This window comes from Colossoma macropomum, unplaced genomic scaffold (assembly GCF_904425465.1).
Source record: "Colossoma macropomum unplaced genomic scaffold, Colossoma_macropomum, whole genome shotgun sequence".
NCBI lineage: Eukaryota > Metazoa > Chordata > Actinopteri > Characiformes > Serrasalmidae > Colossoma > Colossoma macropomum.
In genome coordinates, this window is record NW_023494787.1 from 45,239,397 (window position 1) to 45,261,454 (window position 22,058).

Sequence of the window (22,058 nt, forward strand, 5' to 3'; positions counted from 1 at the left end):
CAGCCTCTACTTGTCTAAGAAGGCTTTACACTAGATGTTGGAACATTGCTGTGAGGATGTGATTGAGCATTAGTGAGGTCAGGTACTGATGTTGGATGATAAGTTCTGGATCACTCCAACTCATCCCAAAGATTTTGGATGGAGCTCCATCACTACAGAGAACACAGTTCTGTTGCTCCACAGTGCTGGGGGACTTTAGACCCCTCTAGCTGATGTTTGCCACTGGGCATGGTGCCCTTAGGCTCGTGTGTGGCTACTCCAGAGCGTCCTTTTCTATCAGCAGTGCTTTTCCAAAGACATTGGAAGGAGCTCCATCACTCCAGAGAACACAGTTCCACTGCTCCACAGCCCAGTGCTGGCGGGCTTTAGGCCCCTCTAGCTGATGTTTGACATCGATCATGACCTTACTCTCTAATGTGGCTGCTCCAGAGATTCCCGTTCTATTGGCAGTGCTTTTCTAAGGAGATTGCACGAGCTGAATGTTGCTGTAGTATGATTTTTTTCCTCACATTTTTCTTGTTCAATGACTAATTACAGTACAATCATGTGGTGAAAAGATCATTAAATGTTCACCTCTTCAGGGCTAATGTACTCATTCAGTCTTCAAATAACCATAGTACATGATTACAAATTATGCAGTGTCTAATTCATATGCATTGATGGAGATGAGACACTGTTGAAAACCCACAGTAGGTTCTTCAGTGTCATTCTCAATGCTGAGGTTAAATGAACCGAAGTGTTTGGTGCCCCCCCCCCACATAATAACAGTATATTTAAAGGACCTGCTGGTGCATTCATAGTGACACAGACACATGCCGCTGTTCCTCTCTTTCTTTAACCACTCTTTCTCCTCCTTGTTTGTTTGTGTTTTGTGTTGCACCCTAAGGGGCCCTTGGCCAATTTCAAAGGCCTGGAAATTAAGCAGTGCTCATAGAGGCTGTATAGAGTGTATTAGAGGCTTAGCTTTCTGTGTGTACATTACATACTCAGAAAATAAGTGTGCAGTGTCTGATGAAAGCACTCTTGTATGAGGAAAACCTGGCTGGAGAAGTAACAACTGTCTTTTTTCATAGTTTTCTGACAGCCACTGAAGTCCTGTTGTCATTCTATAGTTGGTATCATGCCCATATTAGAAGCTCCAGGTCTAAGCTGGATTTATCTGTGGCCAAATGAATGGGATTTACTATTGCGCTCTGTGGTAAACAAAAATGTTCCAATACATTTTGCACCTCGTTTACTAAAATCAGTTGAAAAGTTCTCTCAGGAGCCAAAAGTGATTCTCATTTGGCAGCTCTGCCTGAAGTGTGGCCTGTGAGGACGTTTGATTTGGCCTTTGAGTTGCCCTTTCCCTAGCCCCCTCACCCAGTGAGAGAACTAACATATCGAACAAAACCTTGTATCTCCAATTTTCAGTTTTTGACTTAATTTGAAAATGCCTGTTGTCCTTTACATTGTGTGTAAATTTCATGATAGACCAAAAGAAATGCCACAAAATTACTTGTTGGGTGGGGGGAACTTCTGGTTCCATTGACTTACATTAAAAGTAAGGTATGTTTTTTTCCTTCTCTTGTAAAGTTATTTTGGAGACAGCAGCAATATTTCTAACTTAATACATTCTTAATTTTTCTATGTGGTAATGTTTAAAATATTTGATTTGAAACGTTTCTTTATTTGTATATTGTTTTGTCTTTTTGGCCCTAACCACTAACGGTGACGCCCAGAAAATATGTGGTGAACAGTGGTCCTGTGGTAGGTGTTTCTAATAAAATGGCCAGCAAGTGGATGTACAAAGTCTGTGTTTCTATTAAAGTGGCCAGTAAGTGGAAGCACAAGGTAGGTGTTTCTAATAAAGTGGCCAGTAAGAGGAAGAACAAGCTAGGTGTTTCTAATAAAGTGGCCAGTGAGTGGAAGTACAAAGTACGTGTTTCTAGTAAAGTGGCCAGTAAGTAGACGTACAAGGTAGGTGTTTCCAATAAAGTGGCCAGTAAGTGGAAGCACAAGGTAGGTGTTTCTAATAAAGTGGCCAGTAAGAGGAAGAACAAGCTAGGTGTTTCTAATAAAGTGGCCAGTGAGTGGAAGTACAAAGTACGTGTTTCTAGTAAAGTGGCCAGTAAGTAGACGTACAAGGTAGGTGTTTCCAATAAAGTGGGCAGTGAGTGAAAGTAGAAGTTATGTTTCTAATAAAATGCCCAGTGAGTGGAAGCACATGGTAGGTGTTTCCAATAAAGTGGCCAGTGAGTCAAAGTACAAAAAACCCAAATGTCTAAGTAGAAATGTTCCTGCATGCAACCACCAGAGGGCACTGCTTCTGAGCATTAAAACAGAGCCACATGTTGAGTTCCCATTGTTTGTCACTGTAGTTAAGGTCATGACGTATGTTTGAAAAGGGTTGTGATAGAATTAAGGAGTTAAAATGAAGCTTCACACAGCAAAATGTTCTCACCAAGAGCCTGAGCAACAGCTGGTCCACACTGAGGTTTACACTTTGTAGCACACGGTCAAAGTCTGCTGCCTTATCAGAGCCAGTGGGCAGCCAATATTCAACATGAGGTCAGAGGCAATGAGGTGATATAAGGTGATAGGAACATATGTGGTATATTTAAGACAGATTTATTCACTTTTAATTTCCAGTGTTATGCAGGCAAAGATTTTTTTAATTACCCATTAACATAACACATTTGTACAAAGTTATTTTAAAAATATCAATAAACCGCAGCCTTTCAGGCTAACCTGGCAAAAAAAAACATTATCAAATGTCATGAGGACAAACAAACATCTTAGAAAAAGATTTACAAATGAGATGTCACTAGAAAATATCGAAGAAAAAAAAAATCGGTCGTCACACAAAATATTACCAAAAACATCTAAATTGTTTGGTATCAATCATTCATTTTGAACTTTTTTTGCCACATATTATTTTTTTCTTCTTTTTTTCTGAAACATGTTATGGTGTGAGGAAAAAAAAATAATTAATTTAAATTAAAAAGCTATGGTTATAAAAAGGACCACGAGTAGAAATAATAAATCATTACTAGAGCAGAAAGAAAAACATGCTGCACATAATCTGACTCAACAGCGTACGATACACATCAGCGATTTGCAAAGGCAAATATTGAAATAAGGATAAATAATAAATTAGCGATATACACAGTTCGTGTTAAAAGAACGGGGTAGGGAAGGGAAAGGGAGAAGAAAATAAAATTAAAAAAAAAGAAACCGACAAAATTTCCACGAATAAAAACGCCACCAGACACATCTCAGAACACCAAACTGAGCTAATGTGGGACTGAACCCCTCCGAAGCAAAAGAAGCAGAAGCAAGTGGCCCCAGTTTTACAGAAGTGCAGAGGTGTGGGGGGCATAGGATGGGGCAGAGGGCTGATTATGGAAAGTGGGTGTAAAGCTGATGGAAAAAGTCCTTTTTTTGTGGTTGGTGAGGAGGCAGGCAGGGGGAAGGGGTTAGGGGGGTGGTGCTGGCAAACTTTGGGACCACCACTACCAACGTGAGATTACAGAGTGGTGGAATTAGGAGAGAAAAAAAAAAGCGCTGATGTCAAGAAGGTTGATACTCAATCTTTGCTCCAATGGAAATTAAAACAATGCACCCAGCTGCATTGTTTATAACTGGCCACAGTGTTGGCTATCATATAAAAGAAACACATGGTCAACTGTGCGCGACTGTACACGACTCCTAGTCTGGTAAAGTCCCCTCCCCACCCACTGAAACCACTCATTCATTTGAGAATGGTACTGCAGTCTGTGTTAAGGCATTGTAGTACAGTTCATATGACTTAGAGACACCAAAGAGCTTTTTTTCTGGCTGTTTTTCATTTCTCAAAGAAATCTTTTCTGCCCCTTTTCTAATGTAAACATGGTTTCGCAAGGATTGTCATTATAGTATTGCTTTCATTTAACATAGCAAGTCGTAGAAAGCTAGATTGTTTTTCCCCCCATCCTTTTTTCTCCTTATTTTCAACATCAACCTCTTCTACACAGGAATGCATCGTTTTATACATCTTTAAATTTCATATGTGCTTTTTAAGTGACCCTTTCAGTGTGTCTGTCTTTATCGTCTCTGGTTCCTTTATTCATAGGTCGATTTGACAGCTTAATACCTGCATAAATGTATAACATCTAAGAACGTGACACTGAACAGTCCTGGGAGGATATTTCACAAAGCAGGATTTCTCAGTTAGCTAGACAACAGACTGAAACAGCTAATAAGTTAGCTTCACAGTTAGCTAGACAAGTGAATATAACGGTAGCCAGTTAGCATCCATTACCTAGATAACTGAATAAAACAGTAGCCAATCTGTTAGCTTCTCACTTAGCTAGATAACTGAAAAAAGAAGTAGTCAGTTAGTTAGCTTCTCAGTTAGCTGGATAACCAAATAAAGCAGTAGCCAATCAGTTAGCTTCTCAGTTAGCTAGATAACTGAAAAAAGAAGTAGCCAGTTAGTTAGCTTCTCAGTTAGCTAGATAACCGTATGAAGCAGTAGCCAATCAGTTAGCTTCTCAGTTAGCGAGATAACTGGATGAAGCAGCAGCCAATCAGTTAGCTTCTCAGTTAGCTAGATAACCGTATGAAGCAGTAGCCAATCAGTTAGCTTCTCAGTTAGCGAGATAACTGGATGAAGCAGCAGCCAATCAGTTAGTTTCTCAGTTAGCTAGATAACTGGATGAAGCAGTAGCCAATCAGTTAGCTTCTCAGTTAGCGAGATAACTGGATGAAGCAGTAGCCAATCAGTTAGCTTCTCAGTTAGCGAGATAACCGAATGAAGCAGTAGCCAATCAGTTAGCTTCTCAGTTAGCTGGATAACCAAATAAAGCAGTAACTTATCAGTTAGCTTCTCAGTTAGCTAGATAACCGAATGAAGCAGTAGCCAATCAGTTAGCTTCTCAGTTAGCTGGATAAATGGATAAAGCAACAGTCAATACGACTGCTGGATAAGTTAAGCAGCAGTTAATCAGTTAGCTAGACAATCAGAAAGATTTATTATAAATAGAATTATTCTAAGTGTGTTTTGAGTCAGTTTTCTGTTCATTTCTAAGTCCAGATAAATTACTGTCTGTGATAACTGACCATATGCTACAGATGCAGCAGATGGAGATGAGGTTGAAAAACACCGAAGCGCAAAGTCAAGCCTGTCCATTAGCCGGAGAGCTAAGTGACATTTGTACTGGACAATCCTCACTTTTGACTTAAGTTAACTAGCTTTACTCAGAAATCCTGCTCTGTGAAATATGTCCTGTCCTCTCCTCATGTGATGACAGTTAGATCGAGTCAGCATAGAACAGGAAGGATCCTACAGTAAGTTTAGGTGTCGAGCGACTCAGTTTCACAAAAACAGTCTGCGTAGGCTCTTTGCTCGACTGTATTCAAAGCCGCAACTCACCACTGACCTCAGTTATAGGACACAAGGCTCATCTACCTTACATTTACCTCCTCCCCAATCCTAGTAAGCTGAATAGGTTGTATAATCGACCAATAATCAATTTGACAAAAAGATATACAGTTTTGTGCATAGAAACAGATTCTCTTTATAGTGGATTTTTCGTACTGGGAGCAAACAGATCCCTCCTTGTGCTACTGTAAATAGGACATACTCCATCTCATTATTACCAGTAATCACTGTATGTCTCTTAAAACCAATGGTAACTCTCCATACTCTTTAGATTATTATTTTGTATTATAATATTCCATAGTTTTACATTTTCATATGAAAAATCAGGTGCACTCAAACAGCTGTCCATTTTCATTAGAAAAAAAAGAACAAACGAAAGAAACGTACAACTAAAAACTAACATAAAACATGGTGCTTTCAGCGGAGGAGCCGTAGGCCGAGCTACTCGAACTCTTCCTCTAGATTGTTAGATGTTGTGGGCGTGGCCGGGTTGGAATCCTGGGACAGCGGGGCCACCGTGACGATTCTGGGCGAGCCCAGGCCTTCCTCCACCTCATCCTCCATGTCCTCGGTGGTGAGAATGGCCAGTGCTGTGCCTCCTTTTTTGTTCTGGTGGGTTTTGACGTGCTTTGACAGGTGGTCGCTCCTCATGAATCTTTTGGAACATTCTGGACACTCGAACCTCTTTTCACCTGATGAGGACCAAAGGAAATTTTAGTATTCAAACACTTAATATATAACTATAACTTAATACATAACTACCACTTCTTAATGTACAATTCTAGTTATGATTTATTACCAATTTGTACCATTCAGAAAACATGGTATCACTTGTCTTATTCATACTTTGTTACTTTATTCAATAACTTGCATACAGCCGATTGGGATACTATTAATTAGAAGCCGGTATCTTGGATGAGGATTAAGTCTAGTCTTAGACTAAACTGCAATGCCAATGGTGGCTGAGTCACCACTGAGATATAGCCTTAGGCTTAATCTGAGTCTGACAGGCCAGTCACAATTATTTCATAACTGCTTGATTGCAATTATTTAAGATAATCGCAATTATTTAAGCAGACAGTCACTTTCTGTGTTGTATCACACACCGAATATGATATGGATGTGTTTTCATCAGTTCACCTGAGACAAAATAAAAGAAAGCAGGAAACACATTCACCAAAACAAATTCTTTGCCGTAGAGCAGGGATGTCATGTGATCTCCTGCTTTGCTGGAATGAAAACCTGCAGCCACACCGGCCCTTTGCAGGTAAGATTGGACACCCCTGCCTGAACCCCTGAGAAACAACACAAGTTCTTAACCTGAAGGACATTCCACATAGCAAGATTTCTTAGTTTAGCCGGATAACTTAAGCTCAAAGTCAGGCCTGTGCAATAGCAAAAGACCTGAGGGACATTCCCATTGGACAGTGCTCATCTTTGGGCTTAAGTTATCTGGCTAAGTAAGAAATCCTGCTTTGTGGAATACCCCCCAGGTGCTATAGCACATGTTTACAACACGTTTACAACACGTTTAGGGAAAACCTTTGTTTGTTAGCTAGATAGCTAATGCTAATTTTTGTATATATGATATTGGATGGAGCTTCATCACTCCAGAGTACAGTTCCATTGCACCACAGCACAAAGCTTTATATGGGGGGGGGGAGCTTTTTCCACCTCTAGCCGATGTTTGGCACTAGCCATGTTGACCTTAGGCTCATGCGCAGCTGCTCCAGAGTGTCCCATTCTATGGGCCCTTTTCACAAAGAGTCTAGATTACTTCCGGTTTAAGTGTTAGCAGGGTAAAACTCACTTCCGCTCCATATAACTACTGCAGAAGCGATGACAAAATGTTACAGTAGTGTACCATAATGCTCAAACACTGAGCTACAACAGACATATTTTAGTTCTCCTGCACTGTTGTGACAAACAGCGAGAATAAGAAGTGGATGGAAGCACCGATTTAACTTTAAACAGAGCTAAAATGCTGTATGTGTGGGACAGCCTTGTTTTTACTGCAGTCTGCTGCAGCTGCCTCACATCAAGCATCAAGTGAAAGGCGGATGTTATCCAAAGCACTGCTTCAAAAATTGCCATTAAAAACTAAAAGAATGATGCTGTTTGGCAGATCCATAACATAGCTAGCCAATTAGCTTCAAAGTTTGCTACTCATATGTAGCTGGTATCCCTTAAACTGCTAATAGCAGGCTAGCTAATTAGCACCTGTAGCCTGCTAGCCTACCTTAAGCTTAAATGAGGTCTCTCAAATAGACTTTACATATACAATTTTGGTTTGCGTTTTGTTTGTTACAGAAGTCGCTGGCGTGCTGTAAATGTGTCACAGAACCTGCTCCACGTTAGCCAGCTGGTGCCAACAGCTAACGAAAGCTAGCTGCCTTGTTTAGGAACACAGCTACAGTTAGCAGTGGCTTCTAGTGTAGCTGGCTATATCTAAACAACATCTACCAAATGCATACTACATATAAAAGTTCTTCTTTCCTTTGAATATAGAAATATTACAGAAATCGCTGGCATGTTGTACAAAGACAGAGAGACTGCTTGATGTGAGGCAGCAGCAGTAAACAGGGCTACACCACACATGCAGCATTTTAGCTCTGTTTAAAGTTAAATCGGTGCTTCCATCCTCTTTTATTCTCACTGTTTGACAGGACAGTGCAGGAAAACTGAAATATAGCTGTTGTAGCTCAGTGTTTGAGCATTATGGTACACTACTGTAACATTTTGTCCGCTTCTGCAGTGCTTATATGGAGCGGAAGTGAGTTTTACCCTGCTAATGGAAGTTATCATAGCTCTTTGTGAAAAGGGTCCATTGGCAATGCTTTGTCTGGAGATTATACAAACTGTGTGTGTGCAACTGAACACCTCTGTCAGCAATAGGTACAGCTTAAAGTAGCTGAATTCATTAATCAGAAGAGGTATCTGGATACACTTGGAAATAATACAGGGCTAAAATGTGCCGCCAATGATCATTTACGAATGACCAATGTGTTATAAAAACCTATCTGCTCTTAACGTCACAGTAAATCTGCTGGTGCATTTTATAAATCTGGCCCACCGTGTATTAATGGTAATTTCTTGTCACGCTCTCGTCACCTCTGGATTATAATTTTATTATAACATTATTCTTGATGTTCTGCAGCTTTCTCTACAGCTCCCCTCATCATGCTGGACACATGAAATAACCTATTAAGTTACTGACCACAGCCATTTTATATGTGTACCTACATGTACACTGGTTTATATAATTGAAAACAGTGATTCCAAACTTTTGAATGGTAGTGAATATCAGATCCACGCTGAATGAGCCCGTGTGTATTTACCTGTATGCGTCCTGCGGTGCCGCTGTAACTCGTCGCTCCTGGTGAAGCGTTTGCCGCAGAAGATCCAGTTGCAGACGAAGGGTCTCTCTCCCGTGTGCCAGCGCAAATGCGCCCTCAGGTGAGACGTCTTGCCGTACACTTTACCACAGCCTGCCATGTGACACACGTGCTGCTTCTTTTTCGATGGATCACTGTTTCTGTTGGAACAGACCAGGGAACAGGTAATTGGGAGGCCTGTTACAGTCATGAAATTTTAATGATATTCTATGATTAATTGACATATAAATATAGTGTTTTCCTCAGATGTGAAACACACCTGGGGAGCGCACAGCAGGGGGCGGAAGGCGGTTATTTGAATAATATGGGTATCCAAACTTTTGGATATTTGGCTACTGAAATAAGTTTTTCATTCCATTTTTAGCACCTCATGGACTTGGCTAAAAGTGAAAGGTCATGGAAATAACCACAGGGAAAAGAAATGATGCTTTACATCAATGAGTGTGTTTACATGAACTTAATAATCCGAAGCTCCAAAAGTGTTTTGCTGCGTCTTGCGGCGTCACTGCTTGCTTATTTCCTGCACCACCGTCTGTTACGCACATGTGCAGACTGAGAAATCCGAAAGAAATCAGAGTAAGAGTTCACATGCACTGAGAAGTCTGATTCCTGAGCTAAAATCCAGCTCTCTTTATCAGATTCCTAATAGGATTTCTAGACTTCACTCAGATCTAAGAAATCAGAAGTTAAAAAAAATGTTAAAAATGTTCAAAATTCCAAGTTGGGATATTTTCTGTGCAGGAACATTATGACCTGTTCATTACATCAGATGAAATGCACTGAGTCACATACAGTGTAGAGCCTCTAATAGTATTTGAGCTGTTATTGCAGGAGGACTGGCAGATCATCTCTTCAGCAACACACTGACTGTTGAGCCAGTTTGCAGCAGCTACTAAGTAGAAGCAAATGTCAGTTTCAGAGCACTTCCTCGTACCAGTTACAGTCGTGTGCAATGGTTTGAGCGCTCAGGTCAAATGTATTGTTGATTTTCTAAGTGAAATAATACATACTCTGGAGCAGGGGTGCCGAACTCATCACAGTTTGGTGATTTCCCTAATTAAAACACACCTGATTAAACTCATCAGTTAATTGCAGGCCGTATTTGACATTTTAATAGCAGGAAAATCACCAAACTCTGCTGGACTCGGCTCTTCAGGGCTGCAGTTTGCCACCCCTGATCTAGTGAAAACAAACTTCTACATATTTTAATATGCAATTACTGCACATTTGCTGAAATAAACGTATTGGAAAAAAAAAAAAAAGTGCAAAAGTTATGGTACGTTTCATGTTTGTTTTTTTCCGATTTATTATGTTAAACTCAACAAATGCACATAAATTGGGCACTAAAATTAGCAAAAAATGCAAAATATTTAGGTTTTCAAAAAAATCAACAAAACATGTCATTTGACCGGGTGTTGGCTACAGTAAAGCCTCGGCTTTCAAGAGAAGCGCTGTTGAGCAACTCAAGTGCTAGTAACAAAGTAAATCACTGTAAAACTGCGCCTGTGATTGTCCATGTTTGAGCATGCAAACAGGTTCGGGTCGGGTTTCAAAACTACAAGCACTCAGGACTGGATACATGAGGGCAGGCTGTTTGAATAAGAGAGTTAATGTGAAATGAAAGAGTGAACATGAGCTTTCCATCTATATTAGATGAACCATGACGCTTTTAATCCGTAGCCTGATCATTTACACACAGCACAGCTTGTAAAAACAAGCAGCAAAAAGTGCTGTTATATGGAAAGAATTGTGTGTTTTCACACTTATCTACAGATTTAATCTCTCTTTGCACTCTTTCACTCCTGGTAGAAGCTGCCCTTTTCCGTTAATCGTGCCTTCACCACTCAAACTATAAATCTTAATCATTATGAAACCCACCATAAAACTGGTTTCAAATCAGCATATGAAAAAGGGCAAGCTTCACCCAGCAGCACTCCGTTCTCTCGGCGATCCATCTACAGACCTGGGGGGCATGATTTGGCTTTAGACTGCCCACTAATGTCTTGTGTTAGCATAGCACTGGTTGCTATAGCATCAAGGCTCTCCAGTATTATCACAAAGGGCCAGTGGCTGTAGATTTTCATTCAAATCGAGCAGAAGCACACCTGAATCCAGCTGACTAGTCAGTTGGCTTAAGTTTTCAGATGTTTAGTTTTCCCTGATATCTGATAATTTATTTATTTAATACTCTACAAATAAATCACTGCTGTCGGAACAAAACCTCGTATCTCCATTTTTGTCATTTTTCAGTTTTTGACATAATTTGAAAATGTCTTTTGTCCCTTACATCGTGTCAAAATTTAATGATGAATGGACCAAATGGACCAAAATTGCTTCGAAAAAAGTCTGGTTCCATTGACTTACATTCAAAGTAAAATATGTTTTTTAACTTCTGTAAAGTTACCATTTTGGAGATACAAGGTTTTGTTCTGACAACAGCAAAATGCTACATTTCTCTGTAAAGGCGGTTTCTCAATACATGTTCTTGTATTCTTGCTCTTGCTCGATGTCATTATCCAATGCCCAAGTTCCATTCCAATGTTCAAGAACACAAGTACCAAGAATGGTTAAAGTACCTGGATGTGTTCTTGATCTACCCTGAATACCGAGGATGCATCAGTTCATGATTTGCAGAAGTCACTGTCCCATAGCACACACACCTTCTTCCCGGTAACTTTGTAGCTAACGTTATTTTTGCGGCACATACACTCAACATACAGGCAATATAACATTAATTTGCCCATTTAAATGCCTGGTGAACAAGCAAGCTTGCTTGCAAATTCCGTAACGTTAGGCAAACATTATTAATGTTAAATATTTTCACAAGGTGGTCAGGTCTGCTCTGTTAATGCAATTCATGATTTTCAACTTTCCACATCCACCCCAGCCCATCTACCTTTGCAAAGGAGTTAAAACACCGTCATCAGAGCCAGATGGAGCGAGGAGGGGGAAGGGGGATAAAAACATTTTCACGTTGCTATAGATTTACAGTCTCTTGAAATGAATGACATTACGTATTTGTCATCCCAGGGGAATGAACCCAGCGTCATGATTAGTCAAACTCTTCTTCTTTTGTCTTTCGAAAGGTTAGACGCTGCTGCCTCTTGCACAACTGAACACACAGGTGTCACCAGCCTTTTGCGTAGTTTAGAGTGACAAATCAGTGTTTTTTTTCCCCCCAAAATTTCTCTCCGATGTAATCATATCCAATTCCACCCGCTAGTTAGGACTCCCCCAGTCACACGATACCATCAGCACTAGGAGGGCGAAGGCTAGCACAGGCTTCCTCCAAGACCTGTGAAGCCAGCCACCTCATCTTTTCGAGCTGCCTCTCATGCAATGTCATTGGACAGAGGACGAGTATTAGGAGGAGTATTTTGATGTCAAAATGCGTACCTGCTATGTTAATACATAAAGGTTGGCAGGTCTGGTTTAATGTGTCACTACATATACATGTATCGGCATCAGCAGGTATGCGCATGTAACACATCAGATACTGGCCCACAGGTCTCAGACTGGTACCCGTGTGTGATATTTGCCTGTTTAAAAACTAGAAAAAAAGCCCTTCTGATAATGTATCTTAAAAGGTCCTAGACCTTTTGAAAAGCCACATGTACTTTGGAAGCAGATACAATAAAGGAGGGACAGTTTTTTTTAACCACTTCAAAAGAAGACCAGATAACGTTAGCGCTACAAAGCCGGATATCAAGTCTCTATAGGTTTTAGGCTCCGCATTAGAACTTTTCTTTATCACTGTGAAGATTCCTACTGTCTACTGATGTAGTTGCATAGTGGGTATTGTAGTGAGAGAACACTGAAGGATGTAAAAACAAAAGGATATAAAACCATGAATTCTGTCAGACCAGAAAGGCTGAGAGGCGCAATGCTGTGATATGGAATATTACATAAGATGACAAATAACATATTAAATGCCAGTTTTATGCTGGAATGCCCCTGTATGTTAGCTACCTTGAATCAGCTAGCAAAAGAACTCTAACCCAGTGATCCACATAATAATCTCTTTTACAGACAAGATTTCATAACTCATCTGCCAAGCAAAATTAAACAATGTTGTCTTCACTAGCCTATATTACTTTTACATAACATTGCATTTTGACTGATTTTAGTGATCTGCCACGGGTATTTGGCAAACATTTTTCAGATATTTTCTAACTATGCCCCAAGCAGTTTTCTGACTCTACAGTCATATGCATAAGTTCTGTTGATTTTGATGAACATATTTTAAGTGAAAATGAGTTAACACATCCTCTTCAGAGAACACACTTATTTGGTGAATTTCACATAAGAAGTGGCAGAACAAACTGTGGCCTGTGCAGAAGTTTAGCACATTTAATATTTTATGTTTTATTTATTTTTAGTATGTTAAACTTAGCATATATGTACAAATTGAGCAAATTTTTTTCTGCAAATATAAGCGTGTTCTCACCAAGACAATTCACTGTAGAGAATGTTTTAATTTATTTTCATTTACTAAATGAACAAAACATACCACCTGACCATGGGCGTTCAAACTTTTGCACACAACTGTACTAACTTGGCTCTACCAGGTACCATTCAGAAAGTGCCATGCCTTTTTCGAGGGGTTCTTTAACTGCTTTTTTTTTTAAATATCCACTTATTGTTGGTTTGCTTAAAATGTTAGTGTTTAAATAAGGTGATAAAAAATAAATTAATGTTCTTAATTTGAATCTACAGGGAATCTATAGACATTACAAGCATGTCAGGTGGACAACAAAATGCCCATATGCATGTACAGTCACATGCAGAAGTTTGAACACCCCTGTTCAAATTATGTTTTGTTGATTTTTAAGGCTTAGTTACATTACACTGCTCAATTCCAATTCTTTGTTCAGACCCAATCTTTCTAACTTAATGGTTCACAATCATCAATATAGTCATGTGAATGAATTGTGTGCATCATGAACAACAAAACAGCCAGTAGAACGAGCGTCATCACCAAGATAATTCACTCTGATCAGCTCTCCATTATTAGAGCGAGACAAAGGTGAAAAAGGGTCAGATGCATTTACTGTATTAACTTCAGGTTCGGCGCTGCTGCTTTATTAATACTTAACAATGACACATGCGCAGTGAAAAAAAAACACACTAGTTCCAATCTGACCGTTCTCATTGAAGTAGCATGGCCACAAATCTGGTATGTTTCCGATCTAGGACCACATATGAATGTGGATCAGATCTGATTTGAAAAGGTCAGATGCGCATATCCACACAGCTCTGAAAAAGTCAGATCTGTGTCAGATTAAGGCAAAAATTTGTAATTGTGTCTCTTTGGGCTGGTAATGTAACGTAGCCTAGGTGAAAATAAGTTAACACATCCTCTACAGAGAACAAACTTAAATGTGGCATTTTTGTGCACAATTTCAATTTATTGATTTATCTTTATATGTACAAAACAAAACAGATATAAAATATGCCGTAACGTCTGACCAGGCCACATTTTGTGTTCATTTTTTTTCCCTAATATGTTAAATTCAGCCAATAAACAGTAACTGTCCATTAAAATGTGCAGATGTATGTTCTCTGTAGTGGACATACTTAGTTTCACTTGAAATTTGACCAGGGGCACCAAAACGTTTGCATACGACTATACTTGTGGACCACTGCCCTGACCCTAAATGCTTATGGGCATAAACCTAAAATCACGGCACGTGATCTAGAATTGCCGCTTGCTCTCTGAATGTTGGTTCTCTGGACGCACCTGCCCTCTCCGTCCCTGCAGTTGGGACACGAACAGGCCACCCTGCGGAGTCTCTTGCTTGGCTGACCCTCCTGCTCCGAGGGGCTCTGGGCTTGGCCCATCTGCTCTGGGCTCACTGCATTCAGCGTCGCGTTGGCTATGTTCCCGACGGTGACCGTCACTGGGGCAGGCTGAACCTTGACTCCTGCCTGACCCTGTTGCTGACCTGCAGAGAGAAAAGGAGACCGTTTCAGACATGTCACGACTTGTGCTGATGTCTTTTTTTCTTCAAGTTTTGACAAGAGGGCTCACAAATCATGAGTGAACAACAGGCCAAACTGTGACAAACTGCCACAGAAATGAGAACTTGTCTGACATTTTGGGCGGCAAAATAAAAGGAAGTGACTTTAGTTTAAAAATAGCACCGCCAAGTAATCAAGAATGAAGTGCTAATAATGGGTAATAAACGTACGACAGCCTGTCTGTGGTGAACCGCGTTTACTCCCCTTACGGCTACAAATCTAGTTTGAACCTGAAACGTCTTTTGTGGTTGTGCTAAAGCTTACTTTTTTCAGAGCAAGAGCAAGTGCACTCACAACAGAGCGAGGAGAAATAGTCAGCAAACTGACATCTGCAACTGCTTACGGCAGTACTGGGAGCGCTGTCAAACTCGAGCTCACACTTAAATAATGCTTCAGCTTGGCTTTTTACTCGAGGAGTGCAATTCAGAGCTAAAATGAGTCTGTGAAATGCACTTTTCATGCACTGTAAACTGTAGTGTACGCCAAAGACTTTTTTTTTTTTGCTTTGTTTTTTTGACATTCTCAGAGCCTCTCCACAGTAAACAAGGTGCTATCTACAGTACTGCTGCACCAATCCATGTGACTGAAAATATAAAGGACTATTTGCAATAAAATAAAGCATTTCTTATACAAAAAATCGGGTCAACTTTTGATAACACCACTGCTCAAAAACCTAATTAATTACTCTAGTAATACAGACCAAACTGCCTACTGATCAAGATTTTATTTCAATGAGCAGCATTAACCTAAAGCAACATGTTATGTCAGCTGAACCCCTTCAATCTAAATTATTTGCCTTAAAAACACCCTGAAATTTTATGGAGGCTGACATTAAAATTAAACAGCCAAGTTTCCAAAGATCTTTTCTGGCATCATAATGTTGCTAAAACGCTGTTTAATACAACATATCACAGACTTAAGACTAATCAAACGTTTCTGCCATGAAGAATAATTTAGCTAGCAAGCTGTTGACTGTAATCTATTTTAAACTGTCTGTCACACAATTTGATCCAATCAGCAGTTATTTTGTGGATCATTACTGATTAGAAATGTTAAATGGACACACTGACCAAAATAAATCATTTAACCATCACTACATCTGTTGTAAACACGCCAACTCGCTTTTTACGAGTCGCGCCACAAGAACTTCTAGAGCAAGATTTTCCAGTTCAAAGATGAGAAAAACCCCCTTCTAATGATGCACCTGGAAGGTGAGCTTTGAAGAAGATATATGGAGGTGGACAGTAGGGGTGGACTATATGACGATATTTCATTGTTATCTTATTAAATTACAATAAATCACAATATGCTTTTCTCTTCGCATGGTTGATATCGTCAGTACTTAAAGAGGACTGACCAACAGCATGTTTCTTAAAAAAAGAGCATAATTACTCCTTTTACTGAATTTATTACAGCGCTATGGAACTCCATCTCCACCAAGTTTAAGAGGAAAAAAAAAAAATCACTTGTCCCCTCCTCCTTCTTTCTGTTTCTTTCAGCAGTTTGTCAAAATATTGACTCAACATTTCAAAATAATAAACTTTCTTGAAATACAAATTTCTCAAAATAGTACCCGTTATTGACTAATATTGACTTAATATTCTAAAAATTACTTAAAAAGTTCTTAGAAAATCTGACTTAATATTTTGAAATAATTATTTAGTATCTCAAAATAATGACTAATTTTCTGATGATCTTGAGGTAAAATAACGAGTAACCAAGAAAAAAGTCATTCTTTCAGGATAACTCATTAACATACTAAGTCAATGTTTTGAGATGCTGTCTTTTTAAACATGATTACTTATTTATTATGATGTTATTTTGAGATAAATAAATAATGTATTATTTTGAGATAATATTTTGAGATAAGTCATTATTCTGAGACATTAGATTTTGATAAACTGCTGCCAAGAAAAATAGGACAGAAAACACTGAGTGATTTTGTTTTCTCTTATCTGGCATGAGTGGGCTTCCATAGAGTGCAACTTATTTTTGATTTTGGAAAAAAACACTTAAAAAACATTATATATATATATATATATATAAAATGTTTTTTAAGTGTTTTTTTCCAAAATCAAAAATAATATATATATGTATATATATAGCACCCCTAATAAACATTAGTCTGCTATCTGGGTAATGCACAAGTAAGACAGACAGCACCTCTGCTTAATATCCTCTTTATCAAAGATCAGAGATCGGTGAATTTCTATGTCATTATGGGGGAATTCCCAATGGGTGTATGATGTATTTGTGTATTGCATGCTGGGTAATGTTGTGAGAGGATGTAGATGGACGAAAATACAAAGACAAATACAAAACTGTGAATTTTGTCAAACTAAAGAAGCTGACAGCTTCAATGTTCCTCTACAGAATATTACATAACATGACAAAGGCTAGTAAAATATTACATAACATTATAAAGGCTAGTTTAAGCCTCTTAAACTTCTTACATCTTTTCAACTTCACCGGTCACAATAATCTTTTTATATATCTAATATATTTAAGATATATTTTAATATGTTTGTATTTTAAATATTTTCTCGTGTACCAAAATATTTTTTCAAACCTGCTGCAATGCCACCCTGAACCCACCTGGTTGGGAAACCCTGGCCAACTTGGTGAGAGGTACAACTAAAATATATTTCAATAATCAGTTAACCAACTGATCAGTAGTGTATTAATTGACTAATTTATTGTGCCTCCATTTGCCAGTGGCGTCACTCCATCTGTGAAACAAGTGATTTCTTCTTTGTACTGCAACAACAGAAGCCATATCACCCTTCAAACGTGTACTGCAATCAACTGGAATGAGCACATGCATCATATGAACATTAATAATCAACAGTGCTGACTAATGGTTGCGCTTAAACAGCCATATGCAAAAGTTTGGGCCCCCGGTAACTTATGTTTTGTTGATTTTCTAAGAGAAAAGAGGAAGTAGACGAAGTGTTGACTTTTTTTTCTTAGAAAATTAACAAAACATCTAAGTGGACTGGGGGTGTCCAAACTTTTGCATATGACTGTGCAGCTATACACAAGTTGGTTCATTGGTTCTCATTCGGTGAGACAAGGTCCTCTGCAGCCATAGCAAGGAGTGATAATTCAAATTTCAAGTCTAAGAAAAAAAAGTACAACAGCGTCTTACTTTGCACCCCTGTGATGGTGAGAGGCACTCCCTGGACCTGCACTCCCTGGACCCCAGCGGTGCCCAGGCTTGCTAAATTCACTGTCTGCACTCCCGTCCCGGAGGTCAGCTGGGCGGCGTTCAGGGTGATGGGAGTCCCTCCGATGGCCAGTGGGGCGATCTGTGTGATCCCGCCGGTGTTGGAGGTCACAGGTGCGAGCGTGAGCTGCTGGGGCATGCCGGCATTCTGCACCTGCACCGTCTGCCAGCTGATCTGGCCCGTGGGCGTGAGCGTAGGCGCCCGGATCAGCACCTGTGCTGGATTCTGAAAGGCCTGCAGCTGGATGTTCTGCTGGACTGGCTGCAGGGTCTGACCAGGCTGCAGCTGAATGGAGCCCTGGACCAGCTGCTGCTGCTGTTGTTGTTGCTGCTGCTGCGGCTGCTGGATCTGGATGTGCTGCAACACCGGGGGGCCAACGATCTGAAACTGCTGCACCTGAGCCGGCTGCTCTTGCACCTGCTGAAGCCCGTTGGACTGGGCCGTGCCCTGGCCGTCTGCACTCTGGCCGTCTTTCTGACACTCAACGCCTGATTCCGATGCCGCGATTGCCGTGCCGTCAGCGGTTGTCGTGGCAACGGAATCTGCACAACCAGCCGTGGTGGTGCTAGTGGCCACGACTGAAGTCTCAGCTCCACCGACTGTGCTTGTGACAGGGGCGGCTATCAACTGGTTGCCATTTGCGTCGCTGGTCTGGACCAGCTGGACAGATCCCCCGCCCGCAGCCACATTGTTGATGACGGGCAAAGCCAGGGTCACACCGCCGATGTTTATGGGTAACGTAGTCACCACAGGGGCTTGCGCGCCCTGGATGGTCTGCACCTGGAGCGGAAAGGACGGGCGGATCTGCAGCGGGATGGCCTGACCGGTCACGTTCTGGGCCACGATGCTAGCGGAGGCTGCCCTCGGAGGGGAGGTCAGGATGGCTTGGTTGTTCCCAGCAGGAATGAGCTGAATCTGCTCGGGCTGGACGCTTAAGGCCGTGGGGTTGCTGGGGTTTATCTGGATCTGCTGACCATCAGCGGTCTGGATGTGTGGGATCACCTGATACTGGATCCCTCCTGTCGAATTGGGCATGTTCTGCACCTGGATGATCTGAAACTGTTGCTGCTGCTGTCCCACGGATGCATTGTTGGCGGCAACCGATTTTATCTTCCGGCCCGGTGTGCCGTCCACAGCAACGACGTTAGCGGCGGTCGCCACGGCGGCCACGCTGGTGGCCTGCACGCCGTCCTTGGCCACTGCGGTGGTGGCGGCGGCAGCAGGTGCGGGCGAGGCCGCGATGATCTGCCAGCCGTTCCCTGTGAACTGAGCGGGCAGAAGCTCCAGCTGCTGAGGAGGGTTCTGGAGCTGCACCAAACCCTGGCTGGGGTCTATGATGATCTGCTGCTGGGCGCCGGCCTGGCCTTCCCCTCCCACGCCTCCTATTTTACTGCATGTGGCTGCAAGAAGGGCGAGAGGCGACGGCTGCGCGTCCTGTTCACGTAGCACAGACACACACAAACAGAAGAGAGAAAGGGGGGGAAGAAAGTGCTGTCAGTGTCAGCAGATGTGGGCGGGATTACAGGAAGAGTGGGTGGGTGTGCTCGAACCACAATTTCTCCATTTCCCGATGAGGGGTTATGAGAAACACTCAATTTATTTCTAAAAGTGGGTCACAGCAATAGTGAACCAACACATAAAAAAGTATGGTTATGTTCAGGAACATGATGTAACCACAGCCCTGCCAAAATGTTTTTACATAAGTTATTGTGTCTCCAAGCAGCAAAGGACTGTAAATTCATACTTTTATAGCCTGAATTAAAATGACAGGGCTTGAGACAAACACATAACCATGCAGAGAGGTGGTTTTATAGCTAGTGTTATGTTATGAAGGGAGCTAAAGCTGAAGCTGGTTAAAGCAGCTAATGCTAGCCTGCAATCAGGAAGTGACTGCAGTAGGGGAGGAAACAAGTTGCAAGGCTTTACAGTCATGCAACGTGCAATCATACCTGGGATCCTGGCGTTTTCCCTTTAGTGGTCCTTTCACCTCCACCCGATTTCCCCCCGTCCGTGGCCATGGCTTCTTTCTTTTGGTCTGCAAAAAGGAAATCATCTCGGTCAGAAGGGCAGCAAAAGGTGCTCAAGGAGACTAGACGACTCCAACTCAAAGCAGGGCAAACAGAGAAATAACGACGAAGGCTGAAGTTATTCGAATTTTTCCGTTCCACCTTAAATGGTGCAGCAGTTACATTGTGGCGCCTGAGGCGCCACAATGTAACTGCTGCACCATTTAAGGTGGAACGGGAAATTCGAACAAGAAGCCAACTTCAGCTGGTGAAACAAGGTTTAGCAGCATAACGTTAGGCAGTCCTAAAGGGGAGGGCTGGTCCGTCCTAGGCATTGCAGCGCTCAAGCAATAAAATGACAGCAATTCTTACAAAGCCATTCTCGATTTTACAAAAAAAATCTACAAAAAAAAAACAAAAAACACGGGGAGGGTGAGTGGCCGTCGGTGCGTGTGGAGAGAGGAGAGGGGTGGAGACGACAGGGGGAGGGAGGGTACGTACCACTCATCCCGCATTAATAAAACCGGAGAGGAGTTGTTAAAAGAGTGAAAAAAAAGAAGGCCGGACGCCGTGGAGGCAGAGGCAGAGGCAGAAGCCCGGAGAAGGACGGCCTATTTTTTTTTCCTCCCCACGAATGGCTGCTGGGTGGTGTGGCGTAGCTCCACCGACCGACCGCGCCGAGCGCTGAACGGCGCGCAGTGACGAGCAGACCCAGCCCCGCCAGGAAGGAAGGGCGGTACCGAGAGAGAGAGAGAGAGCGAGGGAGAAACGGCAGCCCGTGGACAAAACAAAACAGAAACCGGGGGTGAAAATTCAAGCGTGTTATACCTTCAAACCCGGCCTGGGACTTTTTGTTTTTTTTTTTTGTTTTGTTTTTTTTTGCGCTTTTTTTTTCTTTCCGGCTCTCCGACGAAACGCGTCCAAATCCAAGTTAACACTCCTGCCTTTCGCCTTAAGGCCCACCCACTTCTATTTAAATATCAAGTGAACGCCAAAATACGCCCCGCTCTTCTTTCTCTTTTTTGTGCGCGCGCGCGTGTTTCCGCCGTGCTGTCCTCACTGTTTGTCCTCGCGCCGAGTTATTCCCGCGTTTTACGCGCTGCGTTCACTTTTCGTTATCACACTTTTTCATGCACAATTGCATTAACGCTACAGTTGAAAAAAAAGAGAGGCTCTTTGTGGGCGGACGCTCTCCGCCCACATATTCAGATTCGTTCGAGGCCGAAAGGCAGCATGGGAGTTGTAGTTCGGCTTGCCTTCGCTCGTATATCGTTCAGCTTGAGCGCGGACTCCAACTCCCAGAAGGCATAGCGCTCGCGCGGGTTAAAAAAACCGAGGGGGTGTTATCATGTTCGGTTGAAGGGGATGAAGAAGGGCGGTTACTTGTGCTATGTGGGGGTTGGGCGAATGGAAACGGGTGGGGAGAAAAGCTGACCTGTTCACCCATGGAACAGCCACATTCTTACTGCTCGAGCTGCTGCGGTGGCGCGAGCCTGCTAATAGTGCACAATAGTGCACTAATCGCCTCGTTCACTAAATGAAATCGACTGCTTCACTAATATCGGTCTCTCAACCCCAGTCTGTTGCCATGACTAGTGAGGCCTGTGTAATGTAGGACATTTAGGTGTTACAGGTGTGCACTAAGTAGTTGCGTGCTGACCGCTTAAAGGGGAATTCCACCATTTTCCAGAAATTCTACATGATTACTTATTAAGATGTAAAGTCATTCACAGTGTTTTGATGTGAAAGTGCTGCTTTATAGTGAAAACTGTCGACTTCTTTTCTATGATGGTGAGGAGAAACAGGGGACACAGTGTGGACAGTGCAAATATAGCTGTTTTATATTCTTACCAAAACAACTAGTGAACCTACACATCGTATGTGAGGTTGAGAAAGATGAAGTAGTGGTAAATGTGAACAAATATCTTTCAGTGCTATTTTTTTCTCCCTACAGCACCCTGCATATGCCTCTCTGCCATGAATATAGATATATGTTTAAAACATA

The 22,058-nt window shown here is 41.7% G+C and overlaps 1 protein-coding gene across 3 annotated transcripts; it reads right to left on the reverse strand.

Moving 5' to 3' along the window:
• Positions 1 to 2,586: 2,586 nt before the first annotated feature.
• sp4 (sp4 transcription factor) lies at positions 2,587 to 21,421 on the reverse strand. 3 transcript variants are annotated; one of them, XM_036567549.1, is made up of 6 exons: positions 20,882 to 21,421; positions 19,997 to 20,082; positions 17,969 to 19,481; positions 14,540 to 14,744; positions 8,743 to 8,939; positions 2,587 to 6,096 (listed from the first exon to the last, which is right to left on the reverse strand). In XM_036567549.1, exons 2-6 carry the CDS (start codon positions 20,063 to 20,065, stop codon positions 5,846 to 5,848), a joined length of 2,235 nt encoding a protein of 744 aa, XP_036423442.1. In that variant the 5' UTR covers positions 20,066 to 20,082; positions 20,882 to 21,421; the 3' UTR covers positions 2,587 to 5,845. The 3 variants fall into 3 exon arrangements, with proteins under 3 accessions (XP_036423442.1, XP_036423441.1, XP_036423444.1); XM_036567548.1 differs by lacking the exon at positions 20,882 to 21,421 and adding an exon at positions 20,555 to 20,806; XM_036567551.1 differs by lacking the exon at positions 20,882 to 21,421 and adding an exon at positions 20,426 to 20,519.
• Positions 21,422 to 22,058: the final 637 nt, after the last annotated feature.